At 40.8% G+C, this 20,000-nt stretch overlaps 1 protein-coding gene and 1 long non-coding RNA gene across 5 annotated transcripts in view; one reads left to right on the forward strand and one right to left on the reverse strand.

Moving 5' to 3' along the window:
* The window catches only part of LOC127637969 (contactin-1a-like), a 66,391-nt gene that overhangs the window by 25,312 nt on the left and 21,079 nt on the right, over nucleotides 1-20,000 (reverse strand). Inside the window, 5 exon segments of the mRNA XM_052119260.1 lie at nucleotides 4,326-4,421; nucleotides 4,553-4,734; nucleotides 7,005-7,131; nucleotides 13,937-13,969; nucleotides 15,612-15,702. Of these exon segments, the coding sequence (XP_051975220.1) occupies nucleotides 4,326-4,421; nucleotides 4,553-4,734; nucleotides 7,005-7,131; nucleotides 13,937-13,969; nucleotides 15,612-15,696 (523 nt within the window). The 5' untranslated portion in view covers nucleotides 15,697-15,702.
* Nucleotides 8,795-12,480, forward strand: LOC127637970 (uncharacterized). 4 transcript variants are annotated; one of them, XR_007969830.1, is made up of 3 exons: nucleotides 8,795-8,922; nucleotides 9,382-11,121; nucleotides 11,214-12,480. It is a non-coding gene; the product is annotated as an uncharacterized LOC127637970 (long non-coding RNA). The 4 variants fall into 4 exon arrangements; XR_007969831.1 differs by having other exon boundaries at nucleotides 9,382-10,480; nucleotides 10,756-12,480; XR_007969828.1 differs by having other exon boundaries at nucleotides 9,382-10,022; nucleotides 10,115-12,480.

The raw sequence follows: 20,000 nt of genomic DNA on the forward strand, positions 1-20,000 counted from the left end.
TGATTCAATCAATCCTTACAATTATTAATACAAACCACTCCAATAAACAATTTAACGCCATTTAACCTCTTAATCTCTGGTGCATGTTTTTGGGCTGTAAAAGCTCGTCATTCACACACACTGTAAACTAATTACCACAAACTGTGTCTCGTTTCTCAGAAACCCCAAATAAAAAAAGATTCCAATAATAGTGTATGTGTTTACAATCGTGCTGAATAGAATAAATGATGAATAGGATAAAATAATAATAATAATAATTTTTATCCTAAATTAGTTGGCGTGTAATTCTGGTTGTGTTCACCCGTCTCCCTCCAAATAGTCTCAATTTATTCCACTAGATGTCAGAAAACACTAGAAACAATATATTTCTCTCGCTCACCTTCCATCACAATATACAGATGTGAACTGTAGGGGGCTCTAACACATTATACCCCTCACAGATGTGAACTGTAGGGGGCTCTAACACATTATACCCCTCACAGATGTGAACTGTAGGGGCGCTCTAACACATTATACCCCTCACAGATGTGAACTGTAGGGGGCTCTAACACATTATACCCCTCACAGATGAGAACTGTAGGGGCGCTCTAACACATTATACCCCTCACAGATGTGAACTGTAGGGGCGCTCTAACACATTATACCCCTCACAGATGTGAACTGTAGGGGGCGCTCTAACACATTATACCCCTCACAGATGTGAACTGCAGGGGGAGCTCTAACACATTATACCCCTCACAGATGTGAACTGTAGGGGCGCTCTAACACATTATACCCCTCACAGATGTGAACTGTAGGGGGCTCTAACACATTATACCCCTCACAGATGTGAACTGTAGGGGGCGCTCTAACACATTATACCCCTCACAGATGTGAACTGTAGGGGCGCTCTAACACATTTTACCCCTCACAGATGTGAACTGTAGGGGGCGCTCTAACACATTATACCCCTCACAGATGTGAACTGTAGGGGGCGCTCCAACACATTATACCCCTCACAGATGTGAACTGTAGGGGCGCTCTAACACATTATACCCCTCACAGATGTGAACTGTAGGGGGCGCTCTAACACATTATACCCCTCACAGATGTGAACTGTAGGGGGCGTCTAACACATTATACCCCTCACAGATGTGAACTGTAGGGGCGCTCTAACACATTATACCCCTCACAGATGTGACCTGTAGGGGGCGTCTAACACATTATACCCCTCACAGATGTGAACTGTAGGGGGCTCTAACACATTTTACCCCTCACAGATGTGAACTGTAGGGGGCTCTAACACATTATACCCCTCACAGATGTGAACTGTAGGGGCGCTCTAACACATTATACCCCTCACAGATGTGAACTGTAGGGGCGCTCTAACACATTATACCCCTCACAGATGTGAACTGTAGGGGGCGTATAACACATTATACCCCTCACAGATGTGAACTGTAGGGGCGCTCTAACACATTATACCCCTCACAGATGTGAACTGTAGGGGCGCTCTAACACATTATACCCCTCACAGATGTGAACTGTAGGGGGCTCTAACACATTTTACCCCTCACAGATGTGAACTGTAGGGGCGCTCTAACACATTTTACCCCTCACAGATGTGAACTGTAGGTGGCGCTCTAACACATTTTACCCCTCACAGATGTGAACTGTAGGGGGCGCTCTAACACATTTTACCCCTCACAGATGTGAACTGTAGGGGCGCTCTAACACATTATACCCCTCACAGATGTGAACTGTAGGGGGCGCTCTAACACATTTTACCCCTCACAGATGTGAACTGTAGGGGCGCTCTAACACATTATACCCCTCACAGATGTGAACTGTAGGGAGCGCTCTAAAACATTATACCCCTCACAGATGTGAACTGTAGGGGCGCTCTAACACATTTTACCCCTCACAGATGTGAACTGTAGGGGCGCTCTAACACATTATACCCCTCACAGATGTGAACTGTAGGGGCGCTCTAACACATTATACCCCTCACAGATGTGAACTGTAGGGGCGCTCTAACACATTTGACCCCTCACAGATGTGAACTGTAGGGGCGCTCTAACACATTATACCCCTCACAGATGTGAACTGTAGGGGGCGTCTAACACATTATACCCCTCACAGATGTGAACTGTAGGGGGCGTCTAACACATTATACCCCTCACAGATGTGAACTGTAGGGGGCGTCTAACACATTATACCCCTCACAGATGTGAACTGTAGGGGGCGCTCTAACACATTATACCCCTCACAGATGTGAACTGTAGGGGGCGCTCTGACACATTATACCCCTCACAGATGTGAACTGTAGGGGGCGCTCTGACACATTATACCCCTCACAGATGTGAACTGTAGGGGGCGCTCTGACACATTTTACCCCTCACAGATGTGAACTGCAGGGGGCGCTCTGACACATTATACCCCTCACAGATGTGAACTGTAGGGGGCGCTCTAACACATTATACCCCTCACAGATGTGAACTGTAGGTGGCGCTCTAACACATTATACCCCTCACAGATGTGAACTGTAGGGGGCGCTCTAACACATTTTACCCCTCACAGATGTGAACTGTAGGGGCGCTCTAACACATTTTACCCCTCACAGATGTGAACTGTAGGGGGCGCTCTAACACATTTTACCCCTCACAGATGTGAACTGTAGGGGGCGCTCTAACACATTTTACCCCTCACAGATGTGAACTGTAGGGGCGCTCTAACACATTTTACCCCTCACAGATGTGAACTGTAGGTGGCGCTCTAACACATTTTACCCCTCACAGATGTGAACTGTAGGGGCGCTCTAACACATTTTACCCCTCACAGATGTGAACTGTAGGGGCGCTCTAACACATTTTACCCCTCACAGATGTGAACTGTAGGGGCGCTCTAACACATTTTACCCCTCACAGATGTGAACTGTAGGTGGCGCTCTAACACATTTTACCCCTCACAGATGTGAACTGTAGGGGCGCTCTAACACATTATACCCCTCACAGATGTGAACTGTAGGGGGCGCTCTAACACATTTTACCCCTCACAGATGTGAACTGTAGGGGCGCTCTAACACATTTTACCCCTCACAGATGTGAACTGTAGGGGCGCTCTAACACATTTTACCCCTCACAGATGTGAACTGTAGGGGCGCTCTAACACATTTTACCCCTCACAGATGTGAACTGTAGGGGCGCTCTAACACATTATACCCCTCACAGATGTGAACTGTAGGGGCGCTCTAACACATTATACCCCTCACAGATGTGAACTGTAGGGGCGCTCTAACACATTATACCCCTCACATATGTGCTCGATCCATAGACATTCAGTCTAATGTTCAGTTCAAGCAACACCCTCATTATTTCATTGTATATCTCGGCCTCTGAGTGGACTACAAGCTCAATCTAAATGTCATTAGAAAGCTGTAATATATATAAATACATCGATATAAAACATTTGATCATCAATAGTTGACAATATATTTGTCTGATGATTTGTTTTGCATGTTTTTCCTGCTGGATGGCATATTTTGTTGTGGACATCTCAGATATATCATTGGATTATTCACACAAACAATCTCACACACAAGTCAACAATGACTCATTTATTAGAGAACTTCCTAAGATAAAAGCAGATATAAAGTTATTAGATATTTGTGTCTTACAGCAGCAGTTATCAGAGAATAAAAGAGACGTTTGTATTTGATGACTTACAGAAATCATATTTCACTTTGTGATTCTTTAGTAAATATTTTGAACTGTGATATTAATGCAAGATAATAAACTGTACAGACACATTCATGAGAGTGAGATCTTTCATTTGATATATAACATGTCCATTTAAGTGTTATATGAAAAACATTTATATTCATATTAATATTTCTACCACATGACCACTAGGTGGCGCTTATTTGTGACGCGTATGTTTAAGGCCTTATTTTGTTACTTTAAGAAACATAAATGCAGAATTGATGTTTATCTCTGAAAGTTCAGATTCTAATCTTTCAATCGATCCCTCATATGCCTGACTTACTGCATTTATACAGGGACTTTAACATTTTAAACATGAACATTTTCGCAATATAGTCCCCCATAGAGTTTAAAGGGGTTGCACACTGGACTCGCATCCAGTGAGGAATGTCTTTGACACATTAGAAACAACTGTTTTATATGAAAGTATGCACACACCACTCGCAGTCTTTACCTCATGAGTACAAATGTGGACTGTTTACAGTTTACTAAAGGTTATGGGTTCAATTCCCAGGAAACAAACACACAAAATTAAGCATAAATGTAAATTAAATGTACATAAATGAAGTCAGGTGTCAAACGTACCTGGGAAGTGTGGGGGCGGAGCACACAGTAGCACCGCCCCCTGCCCCTCCTTCACATACACCGCCTCTCGCTCATCTGTGAAGAACATGTCCAAATCTACAACACAACATGAAGAGAAATTCATTGATTCACAAACACAGTCAGTGTCACGTAACGTTGTGCATCTTTGTGTGTCTGTGTGTCACTCAGAACTGGAAGTTAAAGTCAATATTAATAGAGCGACTCACATCCGAACTGAACTGAAGCTCTCTGACTGATCACCGTGCCGAACTCATTGGTGGCCTCGCAGGAATAATTCCCAGAATGCTTGTTCCTGTCGGGGTCACTGATGACGAGGTTTCCCTCCATCAGTCTATAATGATCGTCACTGCCATCTTGAATCAAAATATCTGTGTTGTTTAATTTCCATCTGTCAACGAACACACAGATAAATACAAACACACATTATTAACCTCGTGCGACCCCGTGTCCACATGTGTGGACGTTGTATTTCAGCTTCACTATAGGCTATGCATAATGTCATTTAAACTGACTGATCTCAGATCAGGAGACTCTGTGCTGTGAGTAAAGGGTTAAACTTTCGAGTCATGTGACCAAACAGTATAACGCTGATCACAGCGGAGTTTGTCTTTGGAGTTTGTCTTCTGAAAACTACATCTGGTCAGAAACCTCATTAAGTTTTTACATTTAAACCTGTTTGAGTCAAAAGATTACAGTCTTATTTTTATTCAATATGCCATTTTTAAGAACGTTTTTTTAAATGTATCCAGGGTAATACCACATTACTATGGTAATACTATGTTTACTTTTTAAACGTATCCATGGTAATCCCATGTTTTTTATGTATCCATGGTAATACCATGTTTGTTTGTTTTTAAATGTATCCATGGTAATACCATGTTTGTTTGTTTTTTAATGTAACCATGGTAATACAATGTTTTTTTTTATGTATCCATGGTAATACCATGGTTTATTTTTTTTTTTTAATGTAACCATGGTAATACGATGTTGTTTTTTTAATGTATCCATGGTAATACCATGTTTGTTTGTTTTTTTAAATGTAACCATGGTAATACAATGTTTATTTTTTTATGTATCCATGGTAATACCATGTTTTTTGTTTTTAAATAACCATGGTAATACCATGTTTTATTTGTATGTATCCATGGTAATACCATGTTTGTTTGTTTTTTAAATGTAACCATGGTAATACCATGTTTTTTTTATGTATCCATGGTAATACCATGTTTTTGTTTTTTAAATAACCATGGTAATACAATGTTTTTTTTTATGTATCCATGGTAATACCATGTTTGTTTGTTTTTAAATGTAACCATGTTAATACCGTGTTGTTTTTTAAATGTATCCATGGTAATACCATGTTTTTTTTTTTTTTAAATATCCATGGTAAAACAATGTTTTCTTTTATGTATCCATGGTAATACCATGTTTGTTTGTTTTTTTAAATGTAACCATGGTAATACCGTGTTGTTTTTTTAATGTATCCATGGTAATACCATGTTTGTTTGTTTGTTTGTTTTTTAAATGTAACCATGGTAATACTGTGTTGTTTTTTTAATGTATCCATGCTAATACCATGTTTGTTTGTTTTTTTAAATGTAACCATGGTAATACTGTGTTGTTTTTTTAATGTATCCATGCTAATACCATGTTTGTTTGTTTTTTTAAATGTAACCATGGTAATACTGTGCTGTTTTTTTTAATGTATCCATGCTAATACCATGTTTGTTTGTTTTTTTAAATGTAACCATGGTAATACTGTGTTGTTTTTTTAATGTATCCATGCTAATACCATGTTTGTTTGTTTTTTAAATGTAACCATGGTAATACTGTGTTGTTTTTTTAATGTATCCATGGTAATACCATGTTTGTTTGTTTTTTTAAATGTAACCGTGTTGTTTTTTAATGTATCCATGGTAATACCATGTTTGTTTGTTTGTTTTTTAAATGTAACCATAGTAATACCGTGTTGTTTTTTAATGTATCCATGCTAATACCATGTTTGTTTGTTTTTTTAAATGTAACCATGGTAATACTGTGTTGTTTTTTAATGTATCCATGGTAATACCATGTTTGTTTGTTTTTTAAATGTAACCATGGTAATACTGTGTTGTTTTTTAATGTATCCATGGTAATACCATGTTTGTTTGTTTGTTTTTTAAATGTAACCATAGTAATACCGTGTTGTTTTTTAATGTATCCATGCTAATACCATGTTTGTTTGTTTTTTAAATGTAACCATGGTAATACTGTGTTGTTTTTTAATGTATCCATGGTAATACCATGTTTGTTTGTTTTTTAAATGTAACCATGGTAATACAATGTTTTTTTTAAAAATGTAACCATGGTAATACTGTGTTTTTTATTTAAATATTTATGTTTAGAAATGTAACCATAGTAATACCATGTTAATTTATTTATTTAGAAATGTAACCATAGTAATACCATGTTTTTTGGTGTGTTTTTTTTTATGTACCACTGTATAACCATGTTTTGTTTTGTTTTTAGTATCATGGTGAGTCATGTGGTGTTGTGGACGTGTTAAGCTGTGTTTGGAATAACACTACCCGAACACCTCTACTATATCTTTCATATCTATATATTAAAAGTAGTATTGTAGTATGTTATTCCAATCTCGTCCTTAGTCACTCGTGTCACCTGTACGTGGCGGGTGGATTTGCTCGCGCTCTGCAGCTCATGGTGATTTTCTCCTCTGGTGATTCTTCAGGATAGATGGTGTCCACGGGCTGATCTTCAAACACAGGCCCGTAACCCGCCGACTCATCTGACACACAGACAAATCATGTCAAAAGAGCAGAAAATAAATCACACTGCTACATTTAGAAAAGTCATAGAGAAAAAAGATCTGTTTTTGAGTGAAACTGAATATTCAGAGGTAAATAATATAGTGTGAAATTCAATGTATCATGCTATGAAAGAGCAACAACATTTCCTGTGTGTTACATCACATAGTAATGATGTTCTTTCAGACAGTCCACACACAACAGTGAAGCGTGCCGAACGTCCTGACAACACAGGAAGTGATGTCACAAGTGTCTTGTGTCTGACAGGAGACACATCACAATCTGTTCCCTTCATCTGAGATGAACAAACTCAAAGAATATCTCTTCCTCTGCCAACAGAGAATCATACTGAAGGAAACAGATGGCAGAAGCGGGCACAGCGGGCACAGCGGGCAGACATTCATACATAACCACAGTTTAGATTTGCCTTGAAAACTCTTTTCAAGCATTTAAGCATAAATAATTTTTAAGATCATGAGAAGATAAAGTCCCGTGATTCTAGAGTTTCTCTCTCGTCTGTTTCAGTGTGAATGAACATGTGACCAGACGACCTCCACGTGACCTTTGACCCACTTACAGTGACATGAAGCTCTTCACAGCGTCCAGTCAAACACAATATAACGTGTGAATATTTAATGAGCTATAACACATGTCTGTCTGCGAGTAGGAAGAGAGAGACAGCTACAGACAGACAGACAACGGTCAACACACACAAAACATTACACATGAATATAATCCAAAACATGTTTTATGCCTTCTGTACATGTTTCTTTTTATACTTTATAATATATCAAATCTGTATAATATTGCGTTGTTTTTACCCATAAAACCTACCTCACAGAACAGCGTGACACATATAAAGCATCACGATAATGCCACTGTACTTATGTGTATGCGTTTCTTCATAACAGGTTTGTATTTTCAAAGTACCATTTTGTTAGAATTGGACACATTTTATCAAATACTAACTTTATTAATGTTGTAAGAATGTTGTTAAAATGTTCTCAATGATGTAACAACTGCATGTGATATTTGCCCAAATATAATATTATAATATACAGTATATAATGTGTTATGCAAACAGTTATGTGTTTTAACCTCATGCGACCCCGTGTACACCTGTGTGGACATTGTATTTTAGCTTTGTTATACACAATGCATATTTTAAATGAATTTAAACAGACTGAACACTGTCACAAGACTCTACACTGTCATTTAAGGGTTAAACGTCTGATGCACGTGTCATGTGACACAACAACATGATGCTGATATCTGTGAAGCGCTTCCACAGGTGTAGCACCAACAAAAGTGTCTCTGGTAAGAAATCTCTTTAAGTTGTCTGAATGAAACCTGTTTGTGTGTAAAGACGAGAGTCTCTAGTTTCATTTGATATTCTGCTTTAATAAATCTGTTCATGTTTCACACGTCAGGCTCATAAACATGATGTCCACATACGTGGATTTGGGGACATTATTCCCTCAAAAGTGGAAAAATCATGTAAGTTATCTTGAATAACTTCAAATCAACATGAACACATCTGTGGGTCATTATATTAATATAAATGTTGTTATATTTTATTTTATATTCAATGTTCAATACAGTTCATTAATATTAATAAACACATTCATATATTTACTGTCATTATCACATTGAGAATAAATGAGTTAAAAACTGATTAATGTGTCTTTCAGAGGCTTTATATGGAGTTATGATGAACATAAGATGCATTTCAAACTGTTCTGAGACCAGTGCAGACAGACAGCACACTGGAGGTTAAGTCGAGTGCACTAAATAGGGACCAAGGGAGCATCCTATAGCTCTCTATAACTGTTCTGAGACCAGTGCAGACAGACAGCACACTGGAGGTTAAGTCGTTCACTAAATAGGGACCAAGGGAGCATCCTATAGCTCTCTATAACTGTTCTGAGACCAGTGCAGACAGACAGCACACTGGAGGTTAAGTCATGCACTAAATAGGGACCAAGGGAGCATCCTATAGCTCTCTATAACTGTTCTGAGACCAGTGCAGACAGACAGCACACTGGAGGTTAAGTCGTTCACTAAATAGGGAGCAAGGGAGCATCCTATATCTCTCCTATAACTGTTCTGAGACCAGTGCAGACAGACAGCACACTGGAGGTTAAGTCATGCACTAAATAGGGAGCAAGGGAGCATCCTATAGCTCTCCTATAACTGTTTTGAGACCAGTGCAGACAGACAGCACACTGGAGGTTAAGTCATGCACTAAATAGGGAGCAAGGGAGCATCCTATAGCTCTCCTATAACTGTTCTGAGACCAGTGCAGACAGACAGCACACTGGAGGTTAAGTCATGCACTAAATAGGGAGCAAGGGAGCATCCTATAGCTCTCTATAACTGTTCTGAGACCAGTGCAGACAGACAGCACACTGGAGGTTAAGTCATGCACTAAATAGGGAGCAAGGGAGCATCCTATAGCTCTCCTATAACTGTTCTGAGACCAGTGCAGACAGACAGCACACTGGAGGTTAAGTCATGCACTAAATAGGAAGCAAGGGAGCATCCTATAGCTCTCCTATAACTGTTCTGAGACCAGTGCAGACAGACAGCACACTGGAAGTTAAGTCATGCACTAAATAGGGAGCAAGGGAGCATCCTATAACTCTCCTATAACTGTTCTGAGACCAGTGCAGACAGACAGCACACTGGGGGTAAAGTCATGCACTAAATAGGGAGCAAGGGAGCATCCTATAGCTCTCTATAACTGTTCTGAGACCAGTGCAGACAGACAGCACACTGGAGGTTAAGTTGTTCACTAAATAGGGACCAAGGGAGCATCCTATAGCTCTCTATAACTGTTCTGAGACCAGTGCAGACAGACAGCACACTGGAGGTTAAGTCATGCACTAAATAGGGACCAAGGGAGCATCCTATAGCTCTCCTATAACTGTTCTGAGACCAGTGCAGACAGACAGCACACTGGAGGTTAAGTCATGCACTAAATAGGAAGCAAGGGAGCATCCTATAGCTCTCCTATAACTGTTCTGAGACCAGTGCAGACAGACAGCACACTGGAAGTTAAGTCATGCACTAAATAGGGAGCAAGGGAGCATCCTATAACTCTCCTATAACTGTTCTGAGACCAGTGCAGACAGACAGCACACTGGGGGTAAAGTCATGCACTAAATAGGGAGCAAGGGAGCATCCTATAGCTCTCTATAACTGTTCTGAGACCAGTGCAGACAGACAGCACACTGGAGGTTAAGTTGTTCACTAAATAGGGACCAAGGGAGCATCCTATAGCTCTCTATAACTGTTCTGAGACCAGTGCAGACAGACAGCACACTGGAGGTTAAGTCATGCACTAAATAGGGACCAAGGGAGCATCCTATATCTCTCCTATAACTGTTCTGAGACCAGTGCAGACAGACAGCACACTGGAGGTTAAGTCATGCACTAAATAGGGACCAAGGGAGCATCCTATATCTCTCCTATAACTGTTCTGAGACCAGTGCAGACAGACAGCACACTGGAGGTTAAGTCATGCACTAAATAGGGACCAAGGGAGCATCCTATAGCTCTCTATAACTGTTCTGAGACCAGTGCAGACAGACAGCACACTGGAGGTTAAGTCATGCACTAAATAGGAAGCAAGGGAGCATCCTATAGCTCTCCTATAACTGTTCTGAGACCAGTGCAGACAGACAGCACACTGGAAGTTAAGTCATGCACTAAATAGGGAGCAAGGGAGCATCCTATAACTCTCCTATAACTGTTCTGAGACCAGTGCAGACAGACAGCACACTGGGGGTAAAGTCATGCACTAAATAGGGAGCAAGGGAGCATCCTATAGCTCTCTATAACTGTTCTGAGACCAGTGCAGACAGACAGCACACTGGAGGTTAAGTTGTTCACTAAATAGGGACCAAGGGAGCATCCTATAGCTCTCTATAACTGTTCTGAGACCAGTGCAGACAGACAGCACACTGGAGGTTAAGTCATGCACTAAATAGGGACCAAGGGAGCATCCTATAGCTCTCCTATAACTGTTCTGAGACCAGTGCAGACAGACAGCACACTGGAGGTTAAGTCATGCACTAAATAGGAAGCAAGGGAGCATCCTATAGCTCTCCTATAACTGTTCTGAGACCAGTGCAGACAGACAGCACACTGGAAGTTAAGTCATGCACTAAATAGGGAGCAAGGGAGCATCCTATAACTCTCCTATAACTGTTCTGAGACCAGTGCAGACAGACAGCACACTGGGGGTAAAGTCATGCACTAAATAGGGAGCAAGGGAGCATCCTATAGCTCTCTATAACTGTTCTGAGACCAGTGCAGACAGACAGCACACTGGAGGTTAAGTTGTTCACTAAATAGGGACCAAGGGAGCATCCTATAGCTCTCTATAACTGTTCTGAGACCAGTGCAGACAGACAGCACACTGGAGGTTAAGTCATGCACTAAATAGGGACCAAGGGAGCATCCTATATCTCTCCTATAACTGTTCTGAGACCAGTGCAGACAGACAGCACACTGGAGGTTAAGTCATGCACTAAATAGGGACCAAGGGAGCATCCTATATCTCTCCTATAACTGTTCTGAGACCAGTGCAGACAGACAGCACACTGGAGGTTAAGTCATGCACTAAATAGGGACCAAGGGAGCATCCTATAGCTCTCTATAACTGTTCTGAGACCAGTGCAGACAGACAGCACACTGGAGGTTAAGTCATGCACTAAATAGGGACCAAGGGAGCATCCTATATCTCTCCTATAACTGTTCTGAGACCAGTGCAGACAGACAGCACACTGGAGGTTAAGTCATGCACTAAATAGGGACCAAGGGAGCATCCTATATCTCTCCTATAACTGTTCTGAGACCAGTGCAGACAGACAGCACACTGGAGGTTAAGTCATGCACTAAATAGGGACCAAGGGAGCATCCTATAGCTCTCTATAACTGTTCTGAGACCAGTGCAGACAGACAGCACACTGGAGGTTAAGTCGTTCACTAAATAGGGACCAAGGGAGCATCCTATAGCTCTCTATAACTGTTCTGAGACCAGTGCAGACAGACAGCACACTGGAGGTTAAGTCATGCACTAAATAGGGACCAAGGGAGCATCCTATAGCTCTCTATAACTGTTCTGAGACCAGTGCAGACAGACAGCACACTGGAGGTTAAGTCGTTCACTAAATAGGGAGCAAGGGAGCATCCTATATCTCTCCTATAACTGTTCTGAGACCAGTGCAGACAGACAGCACACTGGAGGTTAAGTCATGCACTAAATAGGGAGCAAGGGAGCATCCTATAGCTCTCTATAACTGTTCTGAGACCAGTGCAGACAGACAGCACACTGGAGGTTAAGTCATGCACTAAATAGGAAGCAAGGGAGCATCCTATAGCTCTCCTATAACTGTTCTGAGACCAGTGCAGACAGACAGCACACTGGAGGTTAAGTCATGCACTAAATAGGGAGCAAGGGAGCATCCTATAGCTCTCCTATAACTGTTCTGAGACCAGTGCAGACAGACAGCACACTGGAGGTTAAGTCATGCACTAAATAGGGAGCAAGGGAGCATCCTATAGCTCTCCTATAACTGTTCTGAGACCAGTGCAGACAGACAGCACACTGGAGGTTAAGTCACTCACACACACACACTCACACGCACACACTCACACACGCACTGTCACACACACACACACACACTCAAACACTGTCACACACACACTCACACGCACACACTCACACACACACACTCACTCGCACACACGCACTGTCACACACGCACACATGCACACACTCACACACACACATACACACACATTCACTCGCACACACTCACACGCACACACTCACACACACACACTCACACACACACACACACACACACACACACTATCACACACACTCACACACGCACTGTCACACACACACACACTGTCACACACACACTCACGCACACACTCACACACACACACTCACACACACACACACACACACACACACTATCACACACACTCACACACGCACTGTCACACACACACACACACTCAAACACTGTCACACACACTCACACAGCACTGTCACACACACACACACACACTCAAACACTGTCACACACACACACACACACACACACTCAAACACTGTCACACACACACACACACACACTCAAACACTGTCACACACACACACACACACACACACTCAAACACTGTCACACACACACACACACACACACAAACACTGTCACACACACACACACACACACACACACACTCAAACACTGTCACACACACACACACACACACACACACTCAAACACTGTCACACACACACACACACACACACTCAAACACTGTCACACACACACACACACACACACACTCAAACACTGTCACACCACACACACACACACACACACACACACACACACTCAAACACTGTCACACACACACACACACACACACACTCAAACACTGTCACACACACACACACACACACACACTCAAACACTGTCACACACACACACACACACACACACACACACACACACTCAAACACTGTCACACACACACACACACACACACACACACACACTCACTCACTCACTCTTCTGCCCCTCACAATGACCTCTTTATAAACTCAACACATGACAGAAACCCAGAAGAACTGAACGTCCAGAACCTTCATCATTCTACAGTATGTGTGAGGTCACGCATGAACACAACTACTGTCTCTGGACATCATCACACGGAGACAGAAATTACCATGGAAACATACAGTCAGACAGGATTTACCTCCAAAAGCTCCTTCAGCACACACGGACCACACTGAAAGAGACACACAATCAACATTAGATCAACACACGTGTGATCACATGATCAGAGGCTTTCAATCATATACTGAGCAAAGAAAATCACAACATACATTCTTCTTCTCTGTGACCCGTGTGTGAAACCAGCTGAAGGCATTTATATTTTAATCATCCTAAATAATGTACAGAACATTGTGTGACAATAACACCGTGATATCTTTAATAGTGACAGTATTTGGATACGTCACAGATTTGCTGAATTTCAGGCTCAGAATTCATGTTTTTGAGAAATTACAATTATTAGTTAAATTAAATATCAGTAGAAAATGTCATTAATATATCAATTAATTCATATAGAAGATCTCGTTCTCTTACTGTGTAACATTTGGAGTAAAAATCAACAAAACAAAAAAAACATGTTAAAATTCTGTCATCATTTACACAGCCTCGTGTCGTTCCAAACCTGTATGAGTTTCTTGTGTTGAACACAAACAAGATGTTTTGAAGAATGTTGGTAATCACACAGTTGAAAGTGGCCATTGACTCCCATAGTAGGAAAAAAACCCACTATGGAAATCAATGATTACAGGTTTGGAACAACATGAGGGTGAGCAAATGATGACAGCATTTTCATTTTTGGGTGATCTGTCCCTTTAACAGGTGAGTCACAGAAACACTCTCTAAAATACAGAACAATATTTCATCATTTCAGGGATTCACAAAAGTCTCAAATTAGTATTCAAATAAAAAACATTATATCATAATTAAACGTAGCGTCAATAACATCATTCATTTCAGTATGTATCATGTTATTCATTTAAATGTGAGTATTGCATCTCAAATGCCTTTATAATGTATCATTTACAGCAATAAACACATTGCCTCATTTTTATGGCTATGATTATTTTGACGCTCTTAATCTCGTCATTAGATGATGCGACTTTAGCCGGAGTTTGACAGACGGGTCACATGTCGTCAGGGGTCAGGGGTCAGGGCTATCAACTGGCTAGCCTCGGACCTCGAGCCGCGAGAACATCGGGATAATAGCCCCACAGCATTTCCCTAAAACCCACCCGGTGCCAACGTCACACACGCCACCCATTTCATCAGCTCAAGCGGAGGTATCATGTAGTTATCTAGAAGGGTTTTATCGTATGTAAACAGAAAGATGGCTAAACTGCACCTTTGACATTAAACGTGCCTTAACCCCCAATTGGCCTTGTTTGGCCCGAGGGTAATCGGCATGCCCCGAGGAGGCACAATGAAGCCCCGGACGTGACAGTGGCACGCCCTCATTACGCCTGACACTGGAAATGCCAGACTTACACAACACACAAACAACACAGGAAATACACACAGATAGGCGTGTTGACGTAGACTGACGTATGGTTATGCTAAACTACATTTCAAAATCAAATAGTGTTCTTCTTCCACGACTGGTCGACTAATCGTTCTTATGAGGTGCTGTTTGATTCATCTGGTTTGGGTTGACCTGACCCTGATCAGATCGGTTTATTAGGGTCGTCAACATGAGAGCGGTTATTGAAAAACACTGTCATGTGTGCGGTGGAACTTTAAAGAGGACATGTTTGAAGATGCATGTTGTGCAAGAGCGTGTAATCGCGTGCACTGTTGTGACCCATCATTAGTATATTCACCGTTAGATGAGAGCGTGATTGAGACGGTGAGCAGCAGTGATGTCACGGGCCGCATGACTCTGTGTTGAAGCGTCACGGTCATCATGATTCACTGAAAACACAAACACACATAATAACAGTTAACACATCTGTAACACATGCTAATACACATCTGTAACACATCTGTAACATGCTAAAACACATCTGTAACACATGCTAATACACATCTGTAACATGCTAATACACATCTGTAACACATCTGTAACACATCTGTAACACATCTTTATCACGTGCTAATACACATCTGTAACACATGCTAATACACATCTGTAACACATGCTAAAACACATCTGTAACACATGCTAATACACATCTGTAACATGCTAATACACATCTGAAACATGCTAATACACATCTGTAACACATCTGTAACACATCTGTAACACATCTTTATCACGTGCTAATACACATCTGTAACACATGCTAATACACATCTGTAACACATCTGTAACACATGCTAATACACATGTTAACACACATCTGTAACACATGCTAATACACATCTGTAACACATCTTTAACACATGCTAACACACATTTGTAACACATCTGTAACACATACTAACACACATCTGTAACACATACTAACACACATCTGTAACACATGCTAACACACATCTGTAACACATGCTAATACACATGCTAACACACATCTGTAACACATCTGTAACACATGCTAATACACATCTGTAACACATGCTAAAACACATCTGTAACACATGCTAAACACATCTGTAACACATGCTAAACACATCTGTAACACATGCTAATACACATCTGTAACACATGCTAAAACACATCTGTAACACATGCTAATACACATCTGTAACATGCTAATACACATCTGTAACACATCTGTAACACATGCTAATACACATCTGTAACACGTGCTAATATACATCTGTAACACGTGCTAATACACATCTGTAACACATCTGTAACACATGCTAACACACATCTGTAACACCTCTGTAACACATGCTAATACACATCTGTAACACATCTGTAACACATGCTAAAACACATCTGTAACACATGCTAATACACATCTGTAACACATCTTTAACACGTGCTAATACACATCTGTAACACATGCTAATACACATCTGTAACACATCTGTAACATATGCTAATACACATGCTAACACACATCAGTAACACATCTGTAACACATGCTAACACACATCTGTAACACATGCTAACACACATCTGTAACACATGCTGACACACATCTGTAACACATCTGTAACACATGCTAATACACATCTGTAACACATCTGTAACACATGCTAACACACATCTGTAACACATGCTAATACACATCTGTAACACATCTGTAACACATGCTAACACACATCTGTAACACATCTGTAACACATGCTAATACACATCTGTAACACATGCTAACACACATCTGTAACACATCTGTAACACATGCTAACACACATCAGTAACACATCTGTAACACATGCTAACACACATCTGTAACACATCTGTAACACATGCTAACACACATCTGTAATTTATTTTATTAATGCATGGTCCCGCTCTTATTATGAATGAAACAAACATTTAAAACAACTTTTTTAGCTGATGTCCTCTTTATTTACCAATCAATTATTCCGGTCGTCCTCGACCCACAAGCTGATAATCCAGTTGAACTATAATCTAAACATCAAGGACCATAAACTGTCCATTAATGACCAGATTCAACCAGCTACAAACTATTTTACAGCACACGGTCAATGTAACATGTTTTTGAGAGGTGACAGACGGTGCTGAGGAGACGAAGAGCAGTCTGTTCTCATCATCATCATCAGTGTGACGAGTAAAATGACTCGATATGAGATTATGACGGACAACAGCTGCTTTATAAAGACGAGAGCCGCAGGACAGAGACCAGTTACTGTCTGCTGGACATTCAAGAAATAAATCACACTGTGCTCAAAATAAAACATGAATAATGAAACTATAAAAATGACTTCATTAGAAACCCAAACCTGACACGACTCTGAAGGAATCATATTTAATGCAGAGCATATCGTAACATGAAAGCATTAAACGCATCTATGACTTCAGCTGGTTCTCCTAATGTCTATAAATGTGGATCTGTGGACACACAGGGACTCAAACTCATTTATATATCTCATTAAATCTGCAGAATTACCATCTAAACACAAAGAACATAAAAGATAAATGACATCACATATATGTACAATGACTGAATATAAATCACTTTATCTCAGAAGATGGATGCATTAAAATTGAATAACACATTTAAAAAAGATACACACACACACACACACACACACACACACACACATGCACACACACACACACGCACACACACATGCACACACACACACTCACATGCACACACACATACTCACATGCACACACACACACATGCACACACACACACACTCACACACACACACACATACACACACACACACACACACACACACACACACACACACACACACACACACATATGCACACACACATGCACACACACACACGCACACACACACACACACACTCACATGCACACACACACACTCACGCACACACACGCACACACACATGCACACACACATGCACACACATGCACACACATGCACACACATGCACACACACACGCACACACATACACACACACACGCACACATACATGCACACACACACACACACACATACACACACTCACATACACACACATGCACACACTCTCACATGCACACGCACACACTCACATGCACACACACACACACACACTCACTCTCACATGCACACGCACACACTCACATGCACACACACACACTCATGCACACACACACACACATACACGCACACACACACACATACATGCGCACACACACACACAGCTTTACTAGCACAGCAGGGATTTTATCCGCCTGCTGGTTTCTTTGCAACACTTTATTCAAACAGCCGTATTTCAAGAGTTCTAACTGTGATTTCAAACATTAACATAAAACTGTGTGTGTGTGTGTGTGTGTGTGTGTGTGTGTGTGTATGTGTGTGTGTATGTGTTAGTGTGCATATGTGTGTGTGTCTTTCTGTAACTGTGCATGTATATGTATGTCAAGTCAAGTCAATTTTATTTGTATAGCGCCTTTCACAACACAAATCGTTTCAAAGCAGCTTTACAGAAGATCAGCATTAACAGACAATAAAACTGTAATTTCTATAGTGTCGATGAATCATCGTGTAATTAGATAAAATACGATTGTTAATCATGTATAAAAATAAGTATGTGTGTACGCGTGTGTGTGTGTGTGTGTATGTGTGTTATGTACATGCTTCAGTTAAAATTGTAAACAGTGACAATCATGTTAAAGATTTGTTCACTGTGACTCGGCAAATACACTCTTAACAGCACACTAAACTGCAAACTAACCACACTAAACTGCAAACTAAACCACTAAACTGCACACTAAACTGCACATTAAACCACTAAATTGCACACTAAACACCTAAACTGCACACTAAACACCTAAACTGCACACTAAACTGCAAACTAACCAAACTAAACTGCACACTAAACACCTAAACTGCACACTCAAACACCTAAATTGCACACTAAACACCTAAACTGCAAACTAACCACACTAAACTGCAAACTAACCAAACTAAACTGCACACTAAACACCTAAACTGCAAACTAACCACACTAAACTGCACACTAAACACCTAAACTGCACACTAAACACCTAAACTGCACACTAACCACACTAAACTGCACACTAAACACCTAAACTGCACACTAAACACCTAAATTGCACACTAAACACCTAAACTGCACACTAAACACCTAAATTGCACACTAAACACCTAAACTGCACACTAAAAACCTAAATTGCACACTAAACACCTAAACTGCACACTAAACTGCAAACTAACCAAACTAAACTGCACACTAAACACCTAAACTGCACACTAAACACCTAAACTGCAAACTAACCACACTAAACTGCACACTAAACACCTAAACTGCACACTAAACACCTAAATTGCACACTAAACACCTAAACTGCAAACTAACCACACTAAACTGCACACTAAACACCTAAACTGCACACTAAACACTTAAACTGCACACTAACCACCTAAACTGCACACTAAACACCTAAACTGCAAACTAACCACACTAAACTGCAAACTAACCACACTAAACTGCACACTAAACACCTAAACTGCACACTAAACACCTAAACTGCAAACTAACCACCTAAACTGCAAACTAAACCACTAAATTGCACACTAAACACCTAAACTGCACACTAAACACCTAAACTGCACACTAAACTGCAAACTAACCTCACTAAAC

This window comes from Xyrauchen texanus, chromosome 46, assembly GCF_025860055.1.
Source record: "Xyrauchen texanus isolate HMW12.3.18 chromosome 46, RBS_HiC_50CHRs, whole genome shotgun sequence".
Classification (NCBI taxonomy): domain Eukaryota; kingdom Metazoa; phylum Chordata; class Actinopteri; order Cypriniformes; family Catostomidae; genus Xyrauchen; species Xyrauchen texanus.